The following is a 23,319-nucleotide window of genomic DNA, read 5'->3' as shown; positions in this document are numbered from 1 at the left end:
AGAGAAGCCTTGGCAAGATGTAGAAACAACAGTTAACAAATCACTTTCACTGGTGTTTGGCAGTGGAAGCAAAGGTCAGAAAATAAAATTTTCTATTTTCATTATTCTGGTACATTTTAGCTATTAGTTGAATCTTTTTTTTGTTCAAGAATCGGAAGACATAAATCTGCCTTTTTATTTCCTGATACTTTTCCATAAAATTCTAATGGCATTGGTTCCTTATCTTTATTTGAATGCCTCTTCAAATTGCACTAATATTAGGTTTTGGAAGAAATAGACCTTCTCTTATAAAACGCTACTTTTGTAATTTTGTTCATTCCATATGACTGCTGGGACTGTAAATCGAGGGAAGGCAGGGGATGTCTCAGCTATACAAAAGAAAGATACTTGGTTGAATTTTTCCATTTTCCCTTTGAGGACTGCTGAAAAGACTTTATGCTCCTAGTGTTGCATAAGATTCTCTGTGGATGAGGAGACTTTGCCCCTATGGCCCCTGAAAGCACCTCAGCCGAACCGAATGTCTAAAACAACCCATGTGCCGATAACAAGAGAAATTGGATGAAAGGGTGCCTACTGCTGTTAGGACTCTTATCACACCATATTATGTGATCTGCTTCCCTATTTAAGTCTCAAAAAATAAAATAAAATGAGAGTTAAAATTGGTAGTGCAGCAGTTTCTTACAGAAAGAGTTCTATTCTGGCTCAGAGATACAAAAAAAAAAAAAAAAAAAAAAGTGGATTAAGAAAAAGAAGAGAAACTGCACAGATAACTAGCCAGAAAAGGCTAAGGCCAGGAATGGGGTATAATTCTGCTGCCTTAATAGAAGAACTGTTTTATTCAAAGTCCTTTTGGTTGGAAGTGACTATCATTATCATGACTTTACTTTTTGGATCATAGAGGAAAGAAATATTAAGAGATATACAAATCTAATCAATTTTCATTTTAGCTATCTCTATGAGTTGTGGTCCTACCAGCCAGAATTTCATCTGACCAAACGTCCAAATCAGATGATTAGATTAAGAATTATGCCAATGATCAAGAAAAGTTGCTTCTGAATTTATTGCAAGAACATTAATGTTAAGAATTTGTTTTATTCCATTATTTTCTACTTAAAAAACACTGAAGCCATCTCAAGCAATTTGGGGTTCCCATTTCAGCAGGTGGAAGTGGGAAATTCACTCTAACTTATAACTCAAAAATTCACTTAATATTTAATTCATATTCAACTTTCCAAAGTTTGATCTCAAACAAATCTATGCAACAACAAAGCACCTAGAGCTAAGTGTTCTGCTTCAAACGTCAAGCATCTTGAAGGTAGGGTTAGAATTTCCTTCAAAAGCACTCAGTGCAGATATAATAATGAGAATTCTTGATGCCCTTATCTTAAATGAATGGGTGATACATTTCTAATGACTAATTTGAGGAAATATATCTTTGATTTCCAATTTATTTTTGCACACTATTATTTAGAACACTGATGATTTTTGTACTGCACTTCTAAGGATTGATTTTATATTGTAATTTTAGGGAATCTCATTTCTTTACTTACATCTAGATTGTATATGTCTGCCTTAAGGCACAATCATGATTTTAACCATTCTCCAGGATGTGCTGTTTTGTTAGAGAATAATCTTGTATCGTCTTGCATTGTGAAAAATATTGCATTGCATTGCACATTAGAACAAAGATGGACTTACCATAGTTTCATGTGTTACTGAGATATGAGCCAATTTTGTTTACATATTAGTAATTAAATTTCATCTGTTTATAATCATAATTATTCAGTGACTCAATTTCAACTGTTTTGAGGTTAGTTGCCTAGATACTCTTATTTGAGTGAGTAGTTCTAGATTTGGGGGCCCTAAACGAAGGATTAGGCATGTTATAAAGTAACCAGCCTACTCAGGATTCCCTTGGTTCAAACAGTAGACAAACTGGCATTAAAGGAGTCCAGTGGAGTGAATGCATTAATGGTTGTTTTCCATTCCACATCCCTCCCTGTACCCACTCCCTTTGCTTTGCTCTGGGTTGGGTGTTTGTTCTATTCCACCCTTATGCTCTGGGCTCAGCATGTGATTTGCCTTGGACAACAGCATGTTAACAAATGTGACCCCCCCAAGCAGAGGTTAAGTGCTTGCATGTTTTTGCTTGTTCTCTTGCTCCTCTGTGATCACCCTGAGAAGATGCCTGGCTGGCCTGCTGTAATATGAGATGTATAGAGCAGAGTCGAGTTGTTCCAGACATCCCAGCTGAGGCCATCCTAGATCAGCCAACAACCATCTACTCCCAAACTTGAGAGTACACCCAGCTGAGGCCAAAATTTCTCAGCTGAACCCAACCTGAACCAACAACACAAACTCCTAAGCAAAATAAGTGCTTATTATTACTGGGTTTGAGTGGTTTGTTACATACCATTACTGTAGATAACTCAAGGTGATAAAGTTAATGTCTATATTTTTGGCTAAATTGGCAATGAAGCACTTCCCAAACTCATTCATTTTGCTTATTTGATGGTCAGAGCTGGTGAGTAGGAACCTTCAACACATTTGAAACTTGATCACTTGGAAGTACAGGAATACAAGGCAGAGGAGTTTGTTTTGCCCCTTCTCAATTGCAGCTGAGTCCTGAGTTTTGGGGGAAAGCAAGTGTAAAGTCAGGTGATGAAGGAATCATCACCAAAGCTATAGCTGGGTGGCAGCAGGTCCCTCTACTCCAATACAGGTTCCCTCATCAGCCCAGGGGCAGGTAGAAATTGAGAGTGGTTGTTGTTTCTTTGTGTTCTACATGCTCTATTTTTCATCAACTGGTCAGATACATCCTCACTTAATGGGAAGAGAAAACCACCAGGGAATATTTCTCACCCTAAGAAGCATTTGAAATGTGTAGATCATGTCTTTCTAATTGCTAAATAATTATTTCATCTTCTTCAGTGAATTATGCGGAGCCTCAGATTACATACATTTTGAGATTTCTGACTTTAAGAATGATGTATAATTCCATCCTGATGTTTTTACAGTGTAATATGGAACCCAGTGCAAATGTATTTCTGTAAGTAGATTCTTATTTAATAATAATATTACCTTTCTCATTTTTCTAGATTAGCACTGTAAAGCTCCATGTACTCATCTGAGTTAACGTTATCAGGGAGAAAGGAAAAGCAAAAAATAACCCTGAGAAAAATTGTTTGGGTGATTCTGCTCACAAATCATGTTATTTCACAAGATTCTGGGACGCGTCATTGCTCCCTGCTGCAACTGGGCCATTTTGCAGCTTGAAGTTTTGAGGTGACTCACCTGAAAATTGAGCTAAAAGCAGACTGAATGAGATAGTTCACCCAAATGACGAATATGAGATTGGAGACTCACCAAGACTGAGATTCCTAAAGGTGTTCTCTTTATCTCTCTCTCACTGCTTTTCTTTCCTCAAGGCTGACCCACTTGGAAAATTTTGGAATTTCTAGCTCATTCTAAATTTAAAAATATTTATATCATGACCTTCAGATAATAATGGCTGTGTTAATTTGTATAACACACCACTTCTATCTCAAATTGCCTTAGTGATAACTGAAAAAAAATTTAAAAATATCAGGAAGCAGACACCACCATTGCAAATTATGGAAAGGGGCCACTAAAAAGTTGGGAACATTGAATAATATCTTTTATATTTAATGCAGATTTTTCCAAAATGAAGCAAGGCAAGGCGGATACAGGGCTGACTGATACTTTCAGAAATGCTCCTCTGGTGGCTAGTCTGGAGGGTGAGCCCTGCAGCCTATGGTGAATTTTGGAGAAAGTCCAGGACATCCACTTGATGCCTGTTCAGGGATGTGGATCCGTAGCAGATGAAAGCACTGTATTAGGAGACTTTAGAGTTCACGCAAGATTCACATAAAGAAGAAAACTGCCTGTCAGGTGAGATTTCTTCCAGACACATTGAGTTTTCTATTTGATGTGGTAAGCAGCAGCCTGGGGAAGCAGATCTTCTATGAACTTGGCATTATGGGTGAACCAAAGAGAATAAAAGACCCAAAGCTGATCTTTAGTAGAGTGGACCACCAGAAAGAGTTCCTCCTCCATTTCCTCAGCCTCTGGAACAGCCAGCTACACATGTAAGTTATAGAAAGTAACCTTGCTGTTTAAAGTCTACAAAGAACATTTTAAGAGAAATGTAAAAGTCAGTGAGGGGGATCCAAAGAGCATAAGCCATCCTCATTAAATATGGATGTACCACATCAGAACAGCTCAGTGTGGTACCAAATCAAACGTTCTAAGTCCTGAAAGGAAAAGGATGGCAAAGAAGTTTCATTTCTTTTTAAAAATTTATTTATTTTATTTATTTATTTTTGGCTGCGTTGTGTCTTTGTTGCTGCGCGTGGGATTTTCTCTAGTTGCGGCGAGCGGGGGCTACTCTTTATTTCGGAGTGTGGGCTTCTCATTGCGGTGGCTTCTCTTGTTGCAGAGCACGGGCTCTAGGCGTGTGGGCTTCAGTAGTTGTGGCTCAAGGGCTCTAGAGCACAGGCTCAGTAGTTGTGGCGCACAGGTTTAGTTGTCTGCAGCATGTGGGATCTTCCTGGACCAGAGCTCAAACCCGTGTACCCTGCATTGGCAGGCAGATTCTTAACCACTGCGCCACCAGGGAAGCCCAGAAGTTTTATTTCTAAAACAAGTAATTTCCATAGGAAAGAGAACAAATTTAGAATACGCTCTTTGTGCTTTCAATAAAACTCTAGAAAATATGAAGCAGAACACGAGATAATAAAATAAGAGACAGAGGTTAAAAAGGGAGTTAGTTAGGAGACAGAGAACATAGAAACTCAACATGAGTTGGATGTGGTAGAAAAAGAAGAAAGGGAACTAAAATGTTATAACCCATTTAAAATCTGCATGAGAAGGACTAAAATTTGCATTACAAGGATTAAAATGGAAAAGCTTTTTCTATGATGCAAGGAATCATAATGTGGAAGACAAATTTGAGATGCTTTTCCAAAATTCAGGTGAAGAGGATAAAGGGGTGAAATTGATGAGAAAGAAGATATGGTCCATGTACTCTGGAGATGTAACAAAAGGACTGTGGTGTTTTGAATGATCTCATTCTCAGAGTCTTCTTCTGAAACATTGAATTCAAGAAGAAATGGGTCTCCATAGTGGTTGTATCAATTTACATTCCCACCAATAGTGCAGGAGGGTTCCCTTTTCACCACACTCTTTCCAGCATTTATTGTTTCTAGATTTTTTGATAATGGCCATTCTCACCAGTGTGAAGTGATACCTCATTGTAGTTTTGATTTGCATTTCTCTAATAATTAGTGATGTTGAGTATATTTTCACGTGCCTCTTGGCCATCTGTATGTCTTTGGTGAAATGTCTATTTAGGTCTTCCGCCCATTTTTTAATTGGATTGTTTGCCTAAATGTCCATCGACAGATGAATGCATAAAGATGTGGCACATATATATAATGGAATATTACTCAGCCATAAAAAGAAACGAAATTGAGTTATTTGTGATGAGGTAGATGGACCTAGAGTCTGTCATACAGAGTGAAGTAAGTCAGAAAGAGAAAAACAAATACCATATGCTAATGCATATATATGGAATCTAAAAAAAAAAAGGTACTGATGAACCTAGTAGCAGGGCAGGAATAAAGATGTAGACATAGAGAATGGACTTGAGGACACAGTGAGGGGGAAGGGAAAGCTGGGGCAAAGTGAGAGTAGCAGTGACATATATACACTACCAAATGTAAGATAGCTAGTGGGAAGCAGCAGCATAGCACAGGGAGATCAGCCTTGTGCTTTGCGACGACCTAGAGGGGTGGGAGGGAGGCTCAAGAGGGAGGGGATATGGGGATATATGTATGCATAAGGCTGATTCACTTTGTTGTACAACAGAAACTAACACAGTATTGTGAAGCAATAAAAAATAAAGAAAGAAAGAAAAGGAAGAAATGGGTCAAGACTTCCAGAATTTTGAGGAAAAAGATATCTGTCCTTAGAATTTTTTAACATATTGAGTTTTCATTTACAGGAAAATGCAGTTGAAGTACATTTTCAGATATAAATTGGCTAAAAAAGGTATATCACCAATAATATACTCACTTTAAGCCGTTAGAGATTTTTAAAAACATAAAAAAGGAAGGAAAACCCAGATTTAGAATGGGACTATTTTTGCAGAAAATGACTAATGGTAAATATTGAAAAAAATCTGATAGAATGGAACTTAAATGATTATTCTGTTTATAGTGTAAAATCAATTAAATAGGTCATAAATAGTTATTGAAAAGTGATAAAAATTTAAAAATATAAAAACAAGGTCATACTAACAAAAATAGAAAGTAGGAAGTGAGGGTGGGGTACAGGGAAAAATAGAAGTGTTTTAAAGTTACATGGAAGAGTATAAATGGATAAGTATTTTCTGACATAATTTTCTAAAAAAATTACAGTTATGTGTGAGATTATTTTTTTCATTGTGAGATATAACATTCTATACAGAATCCTGCACACAACAGATGTGTAGGGTTTGGCATGTAATTACAATGTGCACACCAGTGTAACTACCACTCAAGTGAAGAAAGGGCCCTATCCAAGGTCCCCAGAAACTTTCTTTGTTCATCTCTGATCATAATTCCATTCCTCCCCACTAACTTCCCCTCATCCCAACTTCCGTTGCTTTAGGATAACAATATGGTTTGCTTTTACCTGCTTTTAAATTTTATATAAATGTAATATATGAATTATTTTATGTTTTGCTTTTTTGGTTCAACAATTTGTGTCATCCATGTTGTTGATACAGCTTAGTGTGTTTGCTTTTATTATTTTATAGGATTTCATTGTCTATTCATGAAATTAACTAATGTCTTCCACTGTTGGTGAACTTTTGCGTTACTTGCAGTTCTTGGCTTTTATGAGAGGTATGTCTAAATATTTTAAAAGGAGATGACATACAGAATTGAAAATAAAATGTATGGTTGAAAAAATAAATTAAAATATAATTTACTCCTCAAAATAATAGTAAAAAGAAAACAGCAAGGAAGCGTAAAACAGGAGCTCTAAAATGGGATGATAAAAGTAAATACAAATATATGGAATAACTGCAAATATATTATCTTTTACTAAAAGGTAAATACTAGACTGGGTCAAAACAATGTCTGAGGGAGAGCCTCTTATCATGGATACTCATAATATGAAACAATTCCGAAAGGTTAAGAATAAAAGGGTAGGAAAATCTCCATAATCAAAAAACGAAACAACTGGAGTTACAGTTATAACATTAAACAATTAGGATTTACCATTGTTAAAATCAAAAACAAGTGGAGGTCAGCCTTGAAAATTCCCTGAGCAGACCAGTTTGGTCATACAAATAAAGCCTAATTTAGCTTACTTTGAAAGACTGACTTGACCTGGGTCACTTCTTGCTTATGCTTCTGGAAATCGTAAGTGACACTTGAACTGTTTTCCAAGGTTGATATGAGGTAACCATTAGCCAAATTCCTATCATTTAAGAAAATTCTAATATTATAACCAATCACTGTGAAGAATATAAGCTTACTATAGAAGGTGTTTTATAACAATATACACCTGGGCCTCACTTTATGTTTTGGTTTGAGTGCTCCTGGTTTGCAAATTATTTGGTGTGTGCACAATAAAATTTTACTAATTACTACTTTGGTGATGCACTGGTTTTACTTCTGTTATTTCTGAACTTTTGACACTGTGAAATCGTTAAATAGGACAAAGAAGGTCCATAATATTTTTTAAAAGTGTAATAAATCTTATGCTCCAAACTGAAAAAAACACCAAATTATATAAAAACACAAATTGTTAGAAATTCAAAAACAATTTATAAATACAGTAGAAATGGAAGACTTTAATATGCCTTTCTCAGTATTTCACAGCTGAAGTAGGAAATAAATAAATGTTAAAAACTGATCTGAATTATATAATAAACTAGATGATTTATTCCGTATATATTGAGCTATTTTTTCTATAACAAAGGATAAAAATAAAAAATAGTATATAGGTAAAAATTAGGTAAAGAATAACAAAATATAACTTTAAAGGAGAATGGAGAAATTATGTAGATAGCAAAAATTAATGAAGTTAGAAAACACAAAAATAAAATACTTGATGCCTAGGTAAAAAAGGGAATGGCAGATATTGAGAAAATAAAAATTATAAGCAAATATTATTTATAACTCTATCCAAAATAATTTTAAAATCTCAAAAAATGAATAGGAGGGAGTATAAATTATAAAAAGTTATTCAAGAAGAAAAAAAACTGAACATATGAACAAATAATTGAGCTAAATATTGAAAATGTTTGTCAAAAATTACTTTCTGAAAATGCTTTGGGCTCAGAATACTAAGCTAATAAACTCTCTCACTTTGTTAAGGACATGTAACAACACAGGTCCGTGTTGTGGTCTATGAATTGTGTTATGGCACACAAAGAGCTGACACTATTTTACAAACTAGTTTTACCAAAATCTGATTATGAAAGTACAAAAAAATTTGATTATGAAAGTACAAAATAGAAAGCCAAAAAACTAATCTCATTTATAAATATAATCTCAACATTCTAAAGAAATTTATAGGAAGTTACATTCCAGAAAAATTATAGAATTACATGTTTAAAATAAATTTATTACAAAACTAGTAGAAAATATGGATAAACCTTTTGGAGTGTGAAAGGTCTGTTTAAACATAATAACAAAGGAAGAAACTATAAAAAATAGTTCATAAATGTTTATCAACAATGCAATGATCTAAATGAAATATAAGAGCCAAAGAGGGAAAAAAATTGCAAAGCTCTAAGTGCTTGTATGCTTAATACATAAAGGGCTGATATAAATTAAAAAAATGAACGCCTTGATATAAAATTGGGCAGAGATGCAAGCAGACAATTCACCAAAAAGTTAATGAACATTACCAATAAACAAACAAACAAACAAACTCAGCTTCTTCAGTAATCAAAGCATTAGAAATTCAAACAACTGCTTACTGTCAAGCTATGATCACTTCATTTTGACCTTGTGGAAGTCCAAAGATATTTAGAAGATCTTGATGTATTCCTAGAGCTTATATTCTCATGCCACCGCTGACTCTGGGTCCCCAGGAATTGTTTGGGGAATTATTCAATGTGTGCTAATTTTGTCAGCCTTGAGCTGACCAAATGTAAAAGTCAGGCCCTTTCCAACACACACACACACACACACACACACACACACACACACACACACACACACCCCTCCACCCTGCCACCACACACGGTATTAAGCATTGATGGATATCAGGGGGAGGAAGTGAGTAGAGGTCTTTATAAAGCAACAGTTTGGACAATTTCAAATTGGAAAGGAGATACTTCCTGAAATTTCCTTCACGTTCTTTGGAGGAATTTTTGTTGTCTTGTTCAGTGAGATGCCTCAGCCTTGCCATACTGGATTGGCTCATTTGTTTCTCTCCCACCCGGGTTCTCCTTGGTTTTCCTCTCCTTTTTCTCTTCCCCTCCCCAGCAATTCCTCTAGTGTAGGTGGCAGAGAAGTTTAGCAGTCTGTTGCCTTGGCTTCTGGTGACAAGTGTGCTCTGAAAGTCTCAACTTCTATCCCCAAGAGCCTATCAAAGCAGTTTCCCAAACAGGACAGTTTTTTATGAAGAACTGGCTGCTGGCTGTTAGGATAATAATGGTTCTGCCACTGTAGTAAGACCAAACATGAGTCTTTAACAAAAAGTTTGTGTTGGCTGTAGGCTACTTTAGATTATTCCCTAATGGTCTCTACCAATATTTCCTAGGGACATTTGTTTATTCTCCATTGTTGTTAGAATGACTGTGGACAAGTTTGAAAATCCCCAAGGATTATTTTTTACCACTTAAGGAATCCTCCTTCAGAACTTTAGGTTCTAAAGTTTAGAAGGACTATCTTTACCCCCGTCACCGTGGTGACTAGTGATGAACCAGTGAGCTGTTCTTGGCCATAGCTATGAAGATTATCAATAGATATAATGCACTTTAATTATAGCCAGTATGGAATTTGAGGATTTGTGTTAGAATCTTGAGTCTTATTTCTGATCTAAAATATGGAACTATAAATGTTACATATACCAAGTCATATGGGCTCTATATTTCATTAATTGCATGCTATATACATATAGGTAAAAAGTTATATGTGGTTAAGAATTTACTATGATTTTAAGTAAATTGAAATTTTTATTTTGGAAAAACCAGACCCCTACAAAGCCTTGACTTAAATAAAAGAGAAAGGGGAATAGAAAACAATTATTTAGTGAGCATCAAAATGTTGCCTCACCAGACTCTATATGGTATGTCCCATTATCATTTCCATTTACAGGCAAGGAAAGAGACTTCAGGAGGTTAATGCTCAAGGTCGCACAGCTAGTTGACCCTAGTTTTCATAGTAATCTTCACAGAAAACTGAGATAATACATGTTTTTTGTTTGCTGAATCTAAATTATGCAAATTACCTGGATAATTGGGTTTTCTATAATGGAAATCCGGAAAGACTTTTGAGAAACTGGAATTTTTAGCATTTTTCCAGGAGAAGCTCCTTGGTCTTCTTGAGTCTACTGGCCTACCCTTCCTTGATTTGAAAGTTTTTTTTAAAAATCATTTCCGTGGTTGTTAAAAAAAATTCTTTTTTCACTCTTTACTTGTTGCTAACTTCTATTCCCAGTATGTCTGTTAATAGCTAAGACCTTGACATTCACCACTGGATCAGTGCAGTTACGGCACTCTCTTAACTGGAAGAGGGTGAATGTTAATCATTTGAATTATTATTATGATATTTTCAGGCCAAGAGTGCCCGGGAGGCTTTTTAATATGGAAATCCACCGAATGATAACAGGAAAAAATTTACTCCTTCCCAGTGTGGTTATAATTTAAAGGTGAAAATAAGTACAATGCAGCTAAATGGAATTATTAGTTGGTCAAACATTGTAACTTTACAAGCTATGAATAATGTCTTTCCCCAGAGTCTCCTCCTAAGATGTTTGCAGGAAATTTAAAGTACAGCATAGATACCTCACCATCACTTTGTACAATTTGGAATTTAGTTTTTCAGTTTTAATATTCTCTGGTATAAGAACAAACCTAATAGGATTAACTCTTAATTTATTGACCCCTAAGACATGAAAATCATTGCTCCAACTTTAGGAAGTATAAACTCAATATCAAATCTGAGTAGGTGGCTGAAGCCTAGGAAGATTTTTTATCTATAATTCTCTTAAGCCGGATTCCAGCAGGTAATTTGAAAGTGGCAAACTCCCTTATTACTAAATCCCAGAGCCAAGAATTTCCTTTACGTCTCTCTTTTTTTTTGCTCCTCCTTGCACTTATCTGTGAATGACATTTCCAATTCCTAGAAAAAAACACTTGAGTCAGCAATTGCCCACCTCCGTTTTGAAAATTCTCTGGAACTGCTACTTTTGGAAGCTAGGATAGTCATCTCTCCTTACTTTAAGATAATTGGGATGAAAACTGTAACACTCAATGACAGTTTGCTTTCTTGTAGAGCCTTTTATGTATGAATCACAAAGCGTTTTGCAAACCATAACTTAGTTCTTGCAGCTCCCTGGGGAGGCAGATCCCATTAACACTGTTTTACAGATGATCATGAAACAGGAGCAGGGAGTTTCAATGAGTAGCCTCTGGTCAGGCAATGAGTCAGTGGGAAAGTCGGGAGAAAAAACTGGTAGAACTTTTGACATGCACCTTGAATGTGATGCCTTAAGAAGGGTGAGGAATTATTAATAAATGAGCAAGATAAATGGAGATCCATTTGAAGAACTGTTTTGCGATGAGCAATCATTGTTCTAATGAATTATTTAAAGTATGTCTTAGCTTAAATGAATCTGAAATTGCACTGTATTTTTTCCTGGCAGCTCACCGTGGCATAAAACTTTTTGGGTCTATTGGTTTTTGAATTTAGCGTTTATGTGTGTATATAAATGGGAGGCTGTGGGACAACTACTAGGGTAATTTTTGGTGGCCCCTAATAGGTGATGTCAATAACTAAAGAGGAAGATATTTAAAATATGCAACAGTAGAAAATACAATGGGAGAAGCAAAAAATAATTTCAATTGATTTAGTGTAATATTTAGGTATGTAACAGTGAACAATTAGAAAACTGGGAGCCACTTTGCATAGAGGTCATTTAGTTAGTCCAACCTCTGCTACACTTAAAACATTCCACTTAAGAGAGAATTCTATTTGCTAAAAGTAACTGAGGAGGCAGGACTTCATTAGACAATGTTAGAAATGACCTGTAATTGAAATGTGTACGTCTATTTGCTGCTGGTGAAACGATTTAGTCATTGAGGGGGGCAGAACAGCTATCCAGGTTGGGCCTGGAGGCTGCACTTTGATTAGAGTTGCCAGAGGACCAGGGTCTCAGCTTTGCCTGCTGAGCCTTTTGGTTTTGTTAGTTTACCTGCAGTTAGCAGACTCTGGAGGACTGAGTCAAGTCAGCCAAACTTGAAAGAGACTGATGTATAAATGAAAGTGAAAATTTAATTCACATTGAAATCAGATTAGTTTATTTGTGCTGGATATTTAGTGCACTGTATTTCTAGTAGGCGAGGCCAGTTGGGAAACCAAATTAATATCAGAATTCTACTTGAAGAGTCTAGTTCGAGGGTTGGATGATCTGAATGACACGTTCATTATGTCTGAAAAAGATGCATTTGCCCAATGGACAATGAGAACATCTGCTTGGCTGATCGGATGCCCTGCAGGCCTCTACTCTTCTGCAAAGATTACATTACCCTTGACATGTTTGCATTAGTTGGACTGCAGGTTCTCTAATGATAATTATTTGCCTGGGTATTGAGATGTAGAAGACAATTTAGTCTGAAAAAAATCCATTTAGAAACCATCTTTTCAAAAGTTGATTATTTCTGAAGCCGGGCACACATTTCATTCTTTTTATCTCTTTCATTTTAGATTGATTCTTATTGATTTCTATTACCATGCCCATCTTCTGATTTATAGCCCCAGAATCTGGATGGCACTAAGTTGGGACTACTGTTATACTTAAATTACATATAACATAATTTCATCTCTCAAATTGCATATTAATCATTCCTTTTAACTCTTCCTAGTTATTTTTTAGTTTTTTCTTTTATGCCCATTTTCTATTTCTTTTTTTTTTCTTGCAACACCTTAGCTATTTTTGTACCTCTCCTAGAATAATATCTAAATCTGAAAGCTTCAGAACCAAAAGTCATTTTTTACTGTGGAGCTTACAGGAGATTTCTGGGCCAATAAAGAGAAATTGGTGGCTGTATTGGTATCAAGAGGGGAAAAAGATACTAAAGCTAAGGGAGGAAATGAAAGATGAAATTGAGTATCAGGCCCAGTTGATTTTTCTCCTGTAGGATCATTTGGTCAACCTTTAGTTCTTTTGTTACTTAGCAAAAGCAATTTCTGTCTTTCGGGTCACCTCATAGTTCAATATCAAAGATAACCATGGTCAGAAAAGCAAGGACAGAGCATTGTTCTAGGATTCCTGTAAGAAGACTGGCCCTTTACCTTGAACTGTGACCTTCCTGACCTGTGGCTAAGTTGCACGCAGGGAGAGACACATCGTCTTAAAACACAAACAATGTTTGTGTTCAGTTTTACCCTCACCCTAAATAAAGAGACATCCCGAGGAAGCCGACTGTTAGACTCTAAAGCTGAAGCAGAAAATGGAAGGCAGTCTAGCAGTTGGGAACAATTCACTCTTAGCCCTACTACTGGTATTGAATATTCTTCCAATTTTAAGTGCACCTTCATGATTTCCAAACCACAACAAATCACAAAACAATTCCATCTAAAATATAAGATTGCATAGTCTTCAAAGGGCTGGTTGAGACTGGTAGAGTTCTCATGGTTTCCAGTGATACCTGAGGCTTCCATACGTCTTACTATTTCATCTGTTATAGAACACACTTATTTTCCATAGAGTCTGGAGTTTCATAGTGTTTAATGAGAAATACAACCAGAGGAAAAGATTACTATTGAATGGCTGAAGCTACTTGAAAGTATGGAGAATTGTCTTTAGCCAGATGCATTGTCTCTGTGCATAGGCCTGCAGGTAAGTGGCTGGTACTCTGAGTCAAGAACTTGTCAAATTGGAGAGTTAGAGGGAGCTGTTGAGGTCATCGCATTGGTACCAATTCTTGTAAGAGTCACCTTCACAGGGAACTCACAGGAGATAATGAACTGTCTGTCTACTTTGAACATACCTTGAACATAATATAGAATGTGAAATTCAGATTTTTCTCTGAGGGTACCCTAAGTCCATGTCAGGGATTTCCGGTTCAGTTCTGGCATCCTGGCAATTCAGGGAATAAGGTAATTTTAGTTTCATGGCCAAAATGATATTTTCAGTCCCACACCTTCATCTAGAATTTTGCCACTCCCCCACCAAGAAGTGACGTCTACTTCACCTTCTCTCAGACGTGGGCCTTTGTGATGCTCTGAGACAGAATGTGGTCAAAGTGATGTTGCATGACTTTGGAGCCTCGGTCAGAAAAAATGAGAAAGCTTCTGCCTAGCTCTTGCTTTGCGGATTCTCACTCTTGGAACCAGCCTCTTTGTTGGAGAACTCCTGGCCACATGAGGAGGCCATGAATAGGTATCCCAGCTGATGGCAATCATCGACTGACAGACACATGAACAAATGATACTTCAGATAACTACAGCCCCCAGCTCCCCCCCATCCCTCTATGACGCCTGAAACAGAGACAAACCAGCCTTGCTGTGCTTTGTCCAAATTCCTGAGCCACAGGATCCATGGGCATAATAAATGGTTGTTTTGTCCACTAAGTTTTGGGGTAATTTGTTGCACAGTAATTGATAAGCAGAAGAAGGGCTTTTGGATTATATATGTATGTGTGAGTGGGGTGTTTTTAAGTGGTAACATTCTCAGAATTAAAATGAGTTAAACTTTTAAAAATATTTATTAAATCATTTAAAATGTTTACTATTTAGATCTCTATTAAACTATCTTATTAAACCATTAAGCCATTTAAACCATTGCCATGATTTCTATCCTGACAATTTTTGCCATAGTTTCATATTAAGTTCATTAGTATTCAACTAACATTTTTATTTATATTAATTCACCTTTTAAACAAAAATAACTTGAGCCCCATCCTATGTAATGATATCCATGAATTTATGGCTTGTATAACCTAGCCATACTTTATTAATACACTTAAAAATAAATATATAACTATTAAGACTAAAAAGTGTTTACTTAGTAACTAAAATTATCTCCCATTGCATAGTTAGTGTATATCTCACTTTGGAAAAAAAAAATCCTTTATTTTGGAAAACAACTGTGACATCAAGCTGACAATGAGATCTTTCAACCTTTTAATGTTTGGGGTGTCAACTCTTAGGGACTAACCTATTTAAGGAAACGACACAGTGTGATTGACATTACTTGGGAGAAATTAAAAATCTGCTTATATTCTAGCTGTGTTTAAGCACTTTTGCAATTTCTCATTTGGTCATTTCAGAAATTGCTCTAAAAATGCAAATGTTACTTGTTTGATGCTCAGTTTGTGTACAAGATATTCCTTAGGCTTGCATGGACAGAGATATGGATGTACCCTGAGGGGCTCTGAACTAAGGATTAGAAGGACCAGTTGTTATTATTATTATTTTTTATTTGCACCACTCAGCTTGTGGAATCTTAGTTCGCGGGTCGGCAGTGAAAGCGTGGAGTCCTAACCACCGGACCGCCACGGAATTCCTTCACCAGTTACTTTTCTTAACTCAAATAGAAAGTGTTTGGAATCTGGTGTCTCAGTCTGAGTTCTCTAACGGCAGAGCTTGAGGCAGTTAGTTTGGGAATCTTATTTTGGGGAATGCAGCAAAGGGGGAGTGAAACAGAGGAGGGGGGAAGGCCACCACAGAAATTGTTATTGAGTCACCACCATCACAAGCAACTCGCGCATGATTTTGAGGGACTTTCTGAAATAGTTTCAGAACCGTCTACCTGGAGGATGAAAGGTGGGAACATTTACCCATTGGTTTGCATTTCCCGTTGCTCAAGCAAGACCCCATTTCTGGGCAGTGCATACAGAAGTGCAGTCATTTAGCATGGACTTCCCTTGTAGCGGCGTCAGAGAAGACCTAGGACCAGAAGCAAGAAGTAGGTGAGTGGCCCTAAAATGAAGGAAGAAGTGTCTGGGTGCACCACCACGAAGTTGGCTTAAGTCTGTGCAAAGAGGATGCAGTAAGAGATGGGATGAAACAATTTAGAACTAGTGCACAAGCATGTCTGATACACTTGGCAATGATGCTTCCTCTCTGAGACTTAGTTTCTCATCAGTCAGATGAGAGAAATAGACTAGAGGACTTTAAGATCCGGTTCTGATAGTCCAATTACTAACCTGAGGTAGTACTGGCCTAATGCTATACTCCTAATCTCCTGGATAGGCCGATCAGACCAAAGAAGGGTTGGGCTGAAAGGGTATAAGCACAGGTCAGACCAAGAAGGATTGGACTGAAAGGGCATAAGCACAGGTCAGCTAGGTGATGCTAAGACAAGACTTATACTTCTCTTGTCTCTTACGTAGCTCCTAGCGTCCTTACCCTTCTGGGTACTAAGTAGGCCCTGAATATTTCTGTATCAGGGAAGGATAATACACCTGTGTGACCTGGGGACTTCTCTCTCAGGCCCTACGCATAAACATTACTCAGGTCTGGTCACAAATGGGTTCACCCCTTATTACTTGAAAGACTGGACATGGAGCACATGCCAACTACAATGGGATGTCCTGCAAGAGAGTTTGCTGTGGTCTCAAAACTTGGGATTCTACCCATTTTTATTGATAGCACCCTGATTCTGATTCCCAATAAAGGCACCCATGAAAAAATACATGAATTTGAAAACTGGCATCAAGAAAAAGAGAATGGTGGTTCAATTTAGGATTTTTCAACCTTGATATTATCCTCTGAGGGTTTATTTGTCTACAAGTCATGTAGCTGGTGATTGCTATTTTCAAGTTCTAAAAGCAGCAACTATTTTGCTGGTCTTTGTTTGCTTCTTTCACTTACCTGCTTTCTGCCTTACATTTCCCTCCAGCCCCAAAGATTCAAGCCATCTTATGATTGATGTTTTTTGAAAAGAGTTTGGAAAATGAATTTCACTTCAGTTTTGGTGCAAATCACTCAGCCTTTGGGGGTTTATAATGTCTTGGTTAATAGGATTCTGGAGATTCAACCCAGAGGTCTGTGTGAAGTTGGGAAAAAAATGGCAGAACAATTCAGCCAAGATGTAGTTAATTTTTAAAGCAGTCTTTATGTTCTGTACTTAAATTTTTGAATTCTCTTTTTATATTTCTTAAGAGACAATGAATAGCTTCAATTTGAGAATGTGAGCATCCTGAAAAAGTGCAGAATGACAAAATCTCATTTTATGGCTTTTAATTTTTCAGCAAGTTCACTATTCCTCCATTTGATGAGACAAAGTGATTTTTTTGAACTGGCATTGGTCAACATTATTACCCCAACTTTGTGATGAAAAGTATCCTTCCAGCATATCAAACCTTCAGCCTCCCACATATGCTTAACTCTTTTTACTCTCAAACACTTGGCCTTGTAAGTGATTGCTGTGATTCAGTTTTGAGTGAAAGAATTGCTCATTTCCAGTCTGTGATAATTATTGTATAAGGCTTAGATTTTTCTAAACAAACGAGAGAAAATTACCCATCAGGGATGAAGATAATGGGTAGTAGCTCTTTAATCTCTCATCTGCTCTCATCACACCCTACTCTCACTTCATGCCCTGCAGACACAAGAATAATCTTCACAAACCTTTTCGCTGAGTTGAAGTTTCATATTGCCTATAACTACGTCATGATAGCTGCCGTCCGCATAATTTTTTCCTCACATTCCAATGAAAGGATGATTTATTGACTTCATTTAACAACATTGTAGACTTAGATTTGTGTAGAGTTTCTTCAAGCTTCACGTGGCTGTCAGTGCATGTTTCTTCACCTTTGCATCTTACAGTCCATCCAGATGAAGAGTCTAGATGCTTGCATTTAAATATTGAATGTACGAGAGTGTAAAGTAGCTTTCCTAACTCTACATAGGATAGTGTAAGACATGAGCCTCTTCTGTTTTCCAGAGAGCCTGCCAGCTGCTAAATAGAAAGCAATCCGTTGAGGAGAGCCCTAGATTTAATTACTTAAAGAATCTATTGGTTTTGCTTCCTTTGTGACTGGAAGAAAACTCTAAAATATCATCTTAAAGTGATTTCAAAGTCTGTGAATCCTGTTTTTCAGAAGGGTCTTGCCACCTACATCTGAAAAATCAATTCACTCCTCTGCTGTTCTCTAATAATTAGTTGTACGTGTTGCCATTTTAAATAATTTTAATTTCAAATCATAGTTCCTAGCTATTAAAGGCTTTTTGTCTCTTCCTGTTTTGTTTGTAGTGACCTTGCATTTTATTCTAATGAAGTAAAATTGTCAAAAGTATATAGAATGAAAAAACACATGAAGTTTAAAGATAGCAGTGCTTGTAACTTACTATTTAAAATTTTATCTATTATTGTTGTTGTCAATTAATGAAACTGGAGTAGAAATAAAGACTACAGTCTTTGTAGTGTCATCAATGGAACATTGATTGATTGATTTTTTAAAATAAATTTTTGCTTGAACTTTAATGAAGACATCTCACCATGTTTAAATATTCCCAGCGTAGGTTGACAGCTCATGGCTCTATTTTATTTGCATCTCAACTTAGGCAAATATAAGCTGTGTGACTTTGACTAGCCATTCAACCTCCTTGAACTTCAGCTTCTTTGTGTGACATGATACCTAGTCCATAGGGTTGCTGGAAGCATTCAGTTGTGATGGTGTATGTGAAACCTCTAACTTAATGCCTGGAAGAGGCTCAAAAAATGTTCATTTCCTTCCTTCTGAAGCTGATGGAAGATATTTTCTAGAATTTTTTTTATTTGTAATTTTCATGCAGTGGAAAAGAAGAATCAAGACAGAGTAATGATTTCAACAAATCTCTTCTATTCCAGAAATGTGGCAATAGGTACTGAAAACTTCTCCTGTGTCACTTTACCACTAACTTCATGTTTTCACTTGGTTGCTTGATTAATTTACATGATGAAGTACTTTTCCACATCAGCCTATGAATCCATGGCTGGTAGAAGCCTGTAAACTACGCATCCATTTTCAAACAAGCAAGCCAGCCCTTGTGACCAGGGACTGGGACCTTCAAACACCAACTGGGATGTTCCCCGTGGTGGGAAGAGCATAGTCCCAACCCTGTGGAAAGTAGTCATCTCGTTAATTTCTCCCCATACCTGAGAACACGCTGCGAGTCACTGAGGGAGTGATGGTCTGATCTCTGGGAATTATAATACCGCCCACAGCACAGCATCGTCTCGTTGAGGTGTGTTATTAGCCTCCAAATTAGAGCCGTGGGGAGCTCCCAACATGGCTTCAGTGGGATGAATAGAGAATGAAGCATTTGGCAAAAGGACTTCTGATGAGTTCTAACATAAAGCTGTTTGCTTTGTGCATGTGTAAAATGCAGTCTACTGTAGCCTTCGAATATACATAAATCCATTGTTGTCCCTCTTTCCTACCCCACATAAGCCAGTTTACACAATGAGTCAGATCTTACAGCTGTTTTGATGTAGAAATATCACCAACCACTGAAGCTGTGTTGAAGTGACTTATTTTGCCAGAGTTGAAAGGGTTGTGTACAGATGGATCAAAAGGATCAATCATTTTGGTGTTGAGGATTGACTCTATTGTAGCAAAATGAAATAAAGGAGAATGATATCCTTCTATGGTTTCCCCAAGAATAAAAAGAATAAATGTTATAGTACACTGTTCACACATCTATTCATCACCAAATATTGATTAAAGGCCTGCTTTCTCCCACTTTCTCCTCCCCTTATCCTTGATGGAGACAGTGACCTTAAAGAGCCTTTGGTTTGTGCATAATAAAAGTGCATCCTATCTATAAGTTTTTGTGTGAAAATAAACATCTTTTGAATATATTGAGCATCTTGGGAGAAAGACACTCTACCCTTTCAAATTAACGTTATAATAATTTAAAAAATTAACTAAGCCTGTTCCACTGGCATATTGATGAGTCTTATGAGTCACTCTTATCCATTGTTACAAGATTAAACATTTTAGGAATAAAGCTCATCCAATTTATTTAGAAAGAAACTTGGCTACAAATGCAGTCCCACATAATTAGCTTCCGATTTGCTTTGCTGCTTGGACATAAAGGGTGAGTCCCACTGCCCTCTAACGTTCCCAGGGGCATCTTGCTCTGATCACCTAATTGATTTTCCAAGCCAGTTTGTACTCTGGATATGTCTTTGTGTCCTTTTTCCTGATAGGTGTTGTCACTGTCATCTTGAAGCATATTCAGGAATGTTCCTTGTTCATTAGAGGCTCCGTTAGCTATGGGAGGGTGACTGATTAAGTTATGCCTAAAACATTAAGTATCAACAACAACCCAAGCTTGGTGTGGGTGTGTAATTAGTCCCAGTCAGAAGGGAGAGAGTGTCATGGTGGAATGGTGGCATGTTTGATGTTACTGTCGGATGGACACTCATTGTATCCAAGCAAAATGAATGAGGGATGAAGTGTGGGCTGGGATGACCAATAGCTCTGAAACTGTCAACCAACCTTCTTAATCCTGGGACTAAGTACAGTCCAGAAGCCTATGATTTAGTTACCAAACTACTAAACTTTCTTTATGAGGATGAAGGCTTCTCAAGAGACAATTAACCTGGAGAGTCACAAGATGTTCTAACGCAAGCCAGTGTGAGCCAAGGAAGCCAGGAAGACCAGGGTGGGAGCCCCACTCACCAGCAAGGATATATAAAAGCTCGGAGCCTGAAGTGGCATTCACAGTTCAGGAGCCAGCTTCAGCAAGTTACTCACATCTCTCCGTCTGGCACCATGTCCTACAACTGCTCCACAAGGAAACTCTCTTCCAGGATGATTGGAGGAAAATACACTGTGCCAGTGGCCCCAGTTGCCACAGTTTCTACCCCGGATGCCGACTGCCTGAGTGGCATCTATTTGCCCAGCTCCGTCCAAACTGGCTCCTGGCTCCTGGACCACTGTCAGAAGACCTGCTGCGAGCCCATTGCTTGCCAGCCAACCTGCTACCAGCCGACTCCTTATGTCTCCAGCCCTGTCCGGGTGACCTGCCCTCGGCAAACCACTTGTGTCTCCAATCCCTGCTCAACTCCCTGCAGCCGGCCACTCACCTTTGTCTCCAGTGGCTGTCAGCCCCTGGGCGGCATCTCTACTGTGTGCCAACCAGTGAAAAGTGTCTCCACTGTCTGCCAGCCGGTGGGAGGAGTCTCCACCACCTGCCAACCATCCTGCGGGGTCTCCAGGATGTACAAGCAGTCCTGCGTGTCCAGCTGGCGAAGAATTTGCTGAGTGTGCAGGGGCCTGTGAGCGAATCAAGACTCCATGACCTGCCAGCTGTGTTTCCAGGATCTTCCAACAAGCTGCCTGTTCCTGAATAACTCTTCATTGCTGACCCCTGTTCTAACTGCCTGACTGCTGGCTGCCAGGCTTGAATAAGCTGACGTTGGCAATCTAACGTTTTTCTGGCCAGCACCAATCTTGTTTTAAGTGTTTGATCACTGGTGGCACATATACCTCTGGATGTTTCCAGAAATTGACCACCCATGCCCCAGTCTCTAATGGTTTTGGCATGTTTTGACCTAGCTGCTTTGTCTTCTGGCTTGTTTTTGTGCCTCGGAAAAAGGGAACTTGTTTCGCTCTGTATTTCTTAATAAACCTTAATTACTTGGCATTACAAATATACGTCTCAGTAGAGTTCTTTATTTGCAAGAATTTTTGCTGTCTGTGAATCATCCTTTGCTGATTAGGGTCTGATTTTCTTTTCTGAGAATGGAGTATGGGTTCAGTCACTGTGTTTAATGGCAAGCAAGGGATTATCTTATATTTTACTCAGTTAGAGAGTCTTTGGACATGTACTCAAGTAGAGTGACTGGTCCTCTATATTTCCCCCAATTTTTTATGGGCTTGCAGAATAATTTCCATGCAGGACAAAGAAATCTTACCTGAGAAACCAAGTAGTTTGGGGAATTGTACAGCAAAGGGGACAATGGTGTCAGTTAGAGGTTCAGAGTCTTACTTCATCAGAGGACCACAGTTGAAAACTTTGCAAAGGATCCCTCCATGATTAGATGGGAGGCAGGGAGAAGGAGGAAGGATGAAGACATCAGTTTCTAGGTCCTGAGATTTATGGCATGAAAAAGGTGGCTGTAGCTTTCTAGTTCCCTCACTTGCTGCTGTGTATTGGTAGACCCCCAAACATGTTCGGAGTAACCTAAAGTTCTGTGTCTTAGTTAATCTGGGCAGGGAAGATTTAAAAACAAATTTTCAAACACATGTTGGTTTATTTTAATACTTAGAGCCTTATTTTGTGCTTGCTTTCCATTGGAGCCCACATGCAGATAAATCAAGCCATCTGCACTGGTGGTCAACACACTAACTCCTTCTGCCTTTTTTAGGAAGTGAGAACTGACCGCCAGTTGGTTTCCTTTTGTCCTCATTCTCTGTTACGTCCAGAAACACATCTCTATATTTCTTTTTCAGAGTTGCTCAAGGACAAACAGTAGAGAAATTTTTTTTTTTTTTTTTTTTTTACAGAAAATGGAGGCACATGCGGTGTGCCTGCCAGGAGCAATGGGTGCCTTTTCTCATAACAGAGGTGCTTAGTGCCTTATGGAGAATCTGACCATCCACTTCTTTTGTCAGCACAAAATGGTTTTCTTATTTCACTAACAGTTTTTCAGAGAGGCAAAACGTATGGACAATTTCTGGAGGGAAAATTTTCCTTTCTTCCTATCACTGACTCTACTCTTAGAAGACATGTTCTCTCTAATCAAAGAAATGTTAGTATGTATGACTCACTGTACTATCTCATTAAAGTAAGTCATAGTTTTTACTATACATTGGTTTCATGACTCTTCTTTTTAAAAATAACACCCTGGCTTTCAGAAATGCTCTGGTTTACTCTATAATGGAGATCACTATGAGAACACTAGATGGCCCATTCAAAGCTGTCATTTACTGAACTCTCACATTGTTTATTTCAGTCACTTCACATATGATTTGGAAAATATGGAGTTTTTCAGAGGCTTACACATTATTAATAATTCTTTTGTTCATGTTTTTTTCTTCAGCTTCCCAGTTTTCAATAAAAATTACTAGAACAGAGATGCCTTATTTTTCCTTTTTCTTTAGACAGCTAATCATCTTTAAGATTCATG

At 37.7% G+C, this 23,319-nt stretch overlaps 1 protein-coding gene across 1 annotated transcript in view; it reads left to right on the top strand.

Annotated features, from left to right (window-relative positions):
* KRTAP11-1 (keratin associated protein 11-1) overlaps nt 1-23,319 on the top strand; it is a 33,514-nt gene extending 10,195 nt beyond the window's left edge. Inside the window, exon 1 of the mRNA XM_082460645.1 lies at nt 1-23,319. This exon is cut by the window's left edge and continues 10,195 nt beyond it. Within this exon, the coding sequence (XP_082316771.1) occupies nt 20,960-21,451 (492 nt within the window). The 5' untranslated portion in view covers nt 1-20,959 and the 3' untranslated portion in view covers nt 21,452-23,319.

Source organism: Balaenoptera physalus, assembly GCF_965194825.1.
Source record: "Balaenoptera physalus genome assembly, chromosome: 4".
In the NCBI taxonomy this organism is placed as follows: domain Eukaryota; kingdom Metazoa; phylum Chordata; class Mammalia; order Artiodactyla; family Balaenopteridae; genus Balaenoptera; species Balaenoptera physalus.
The sequence above is the reverse complement of the archived record's forward strand: the minus strand, read 5'-3'. Positions and strand labels throughout refer to the sequence as shown.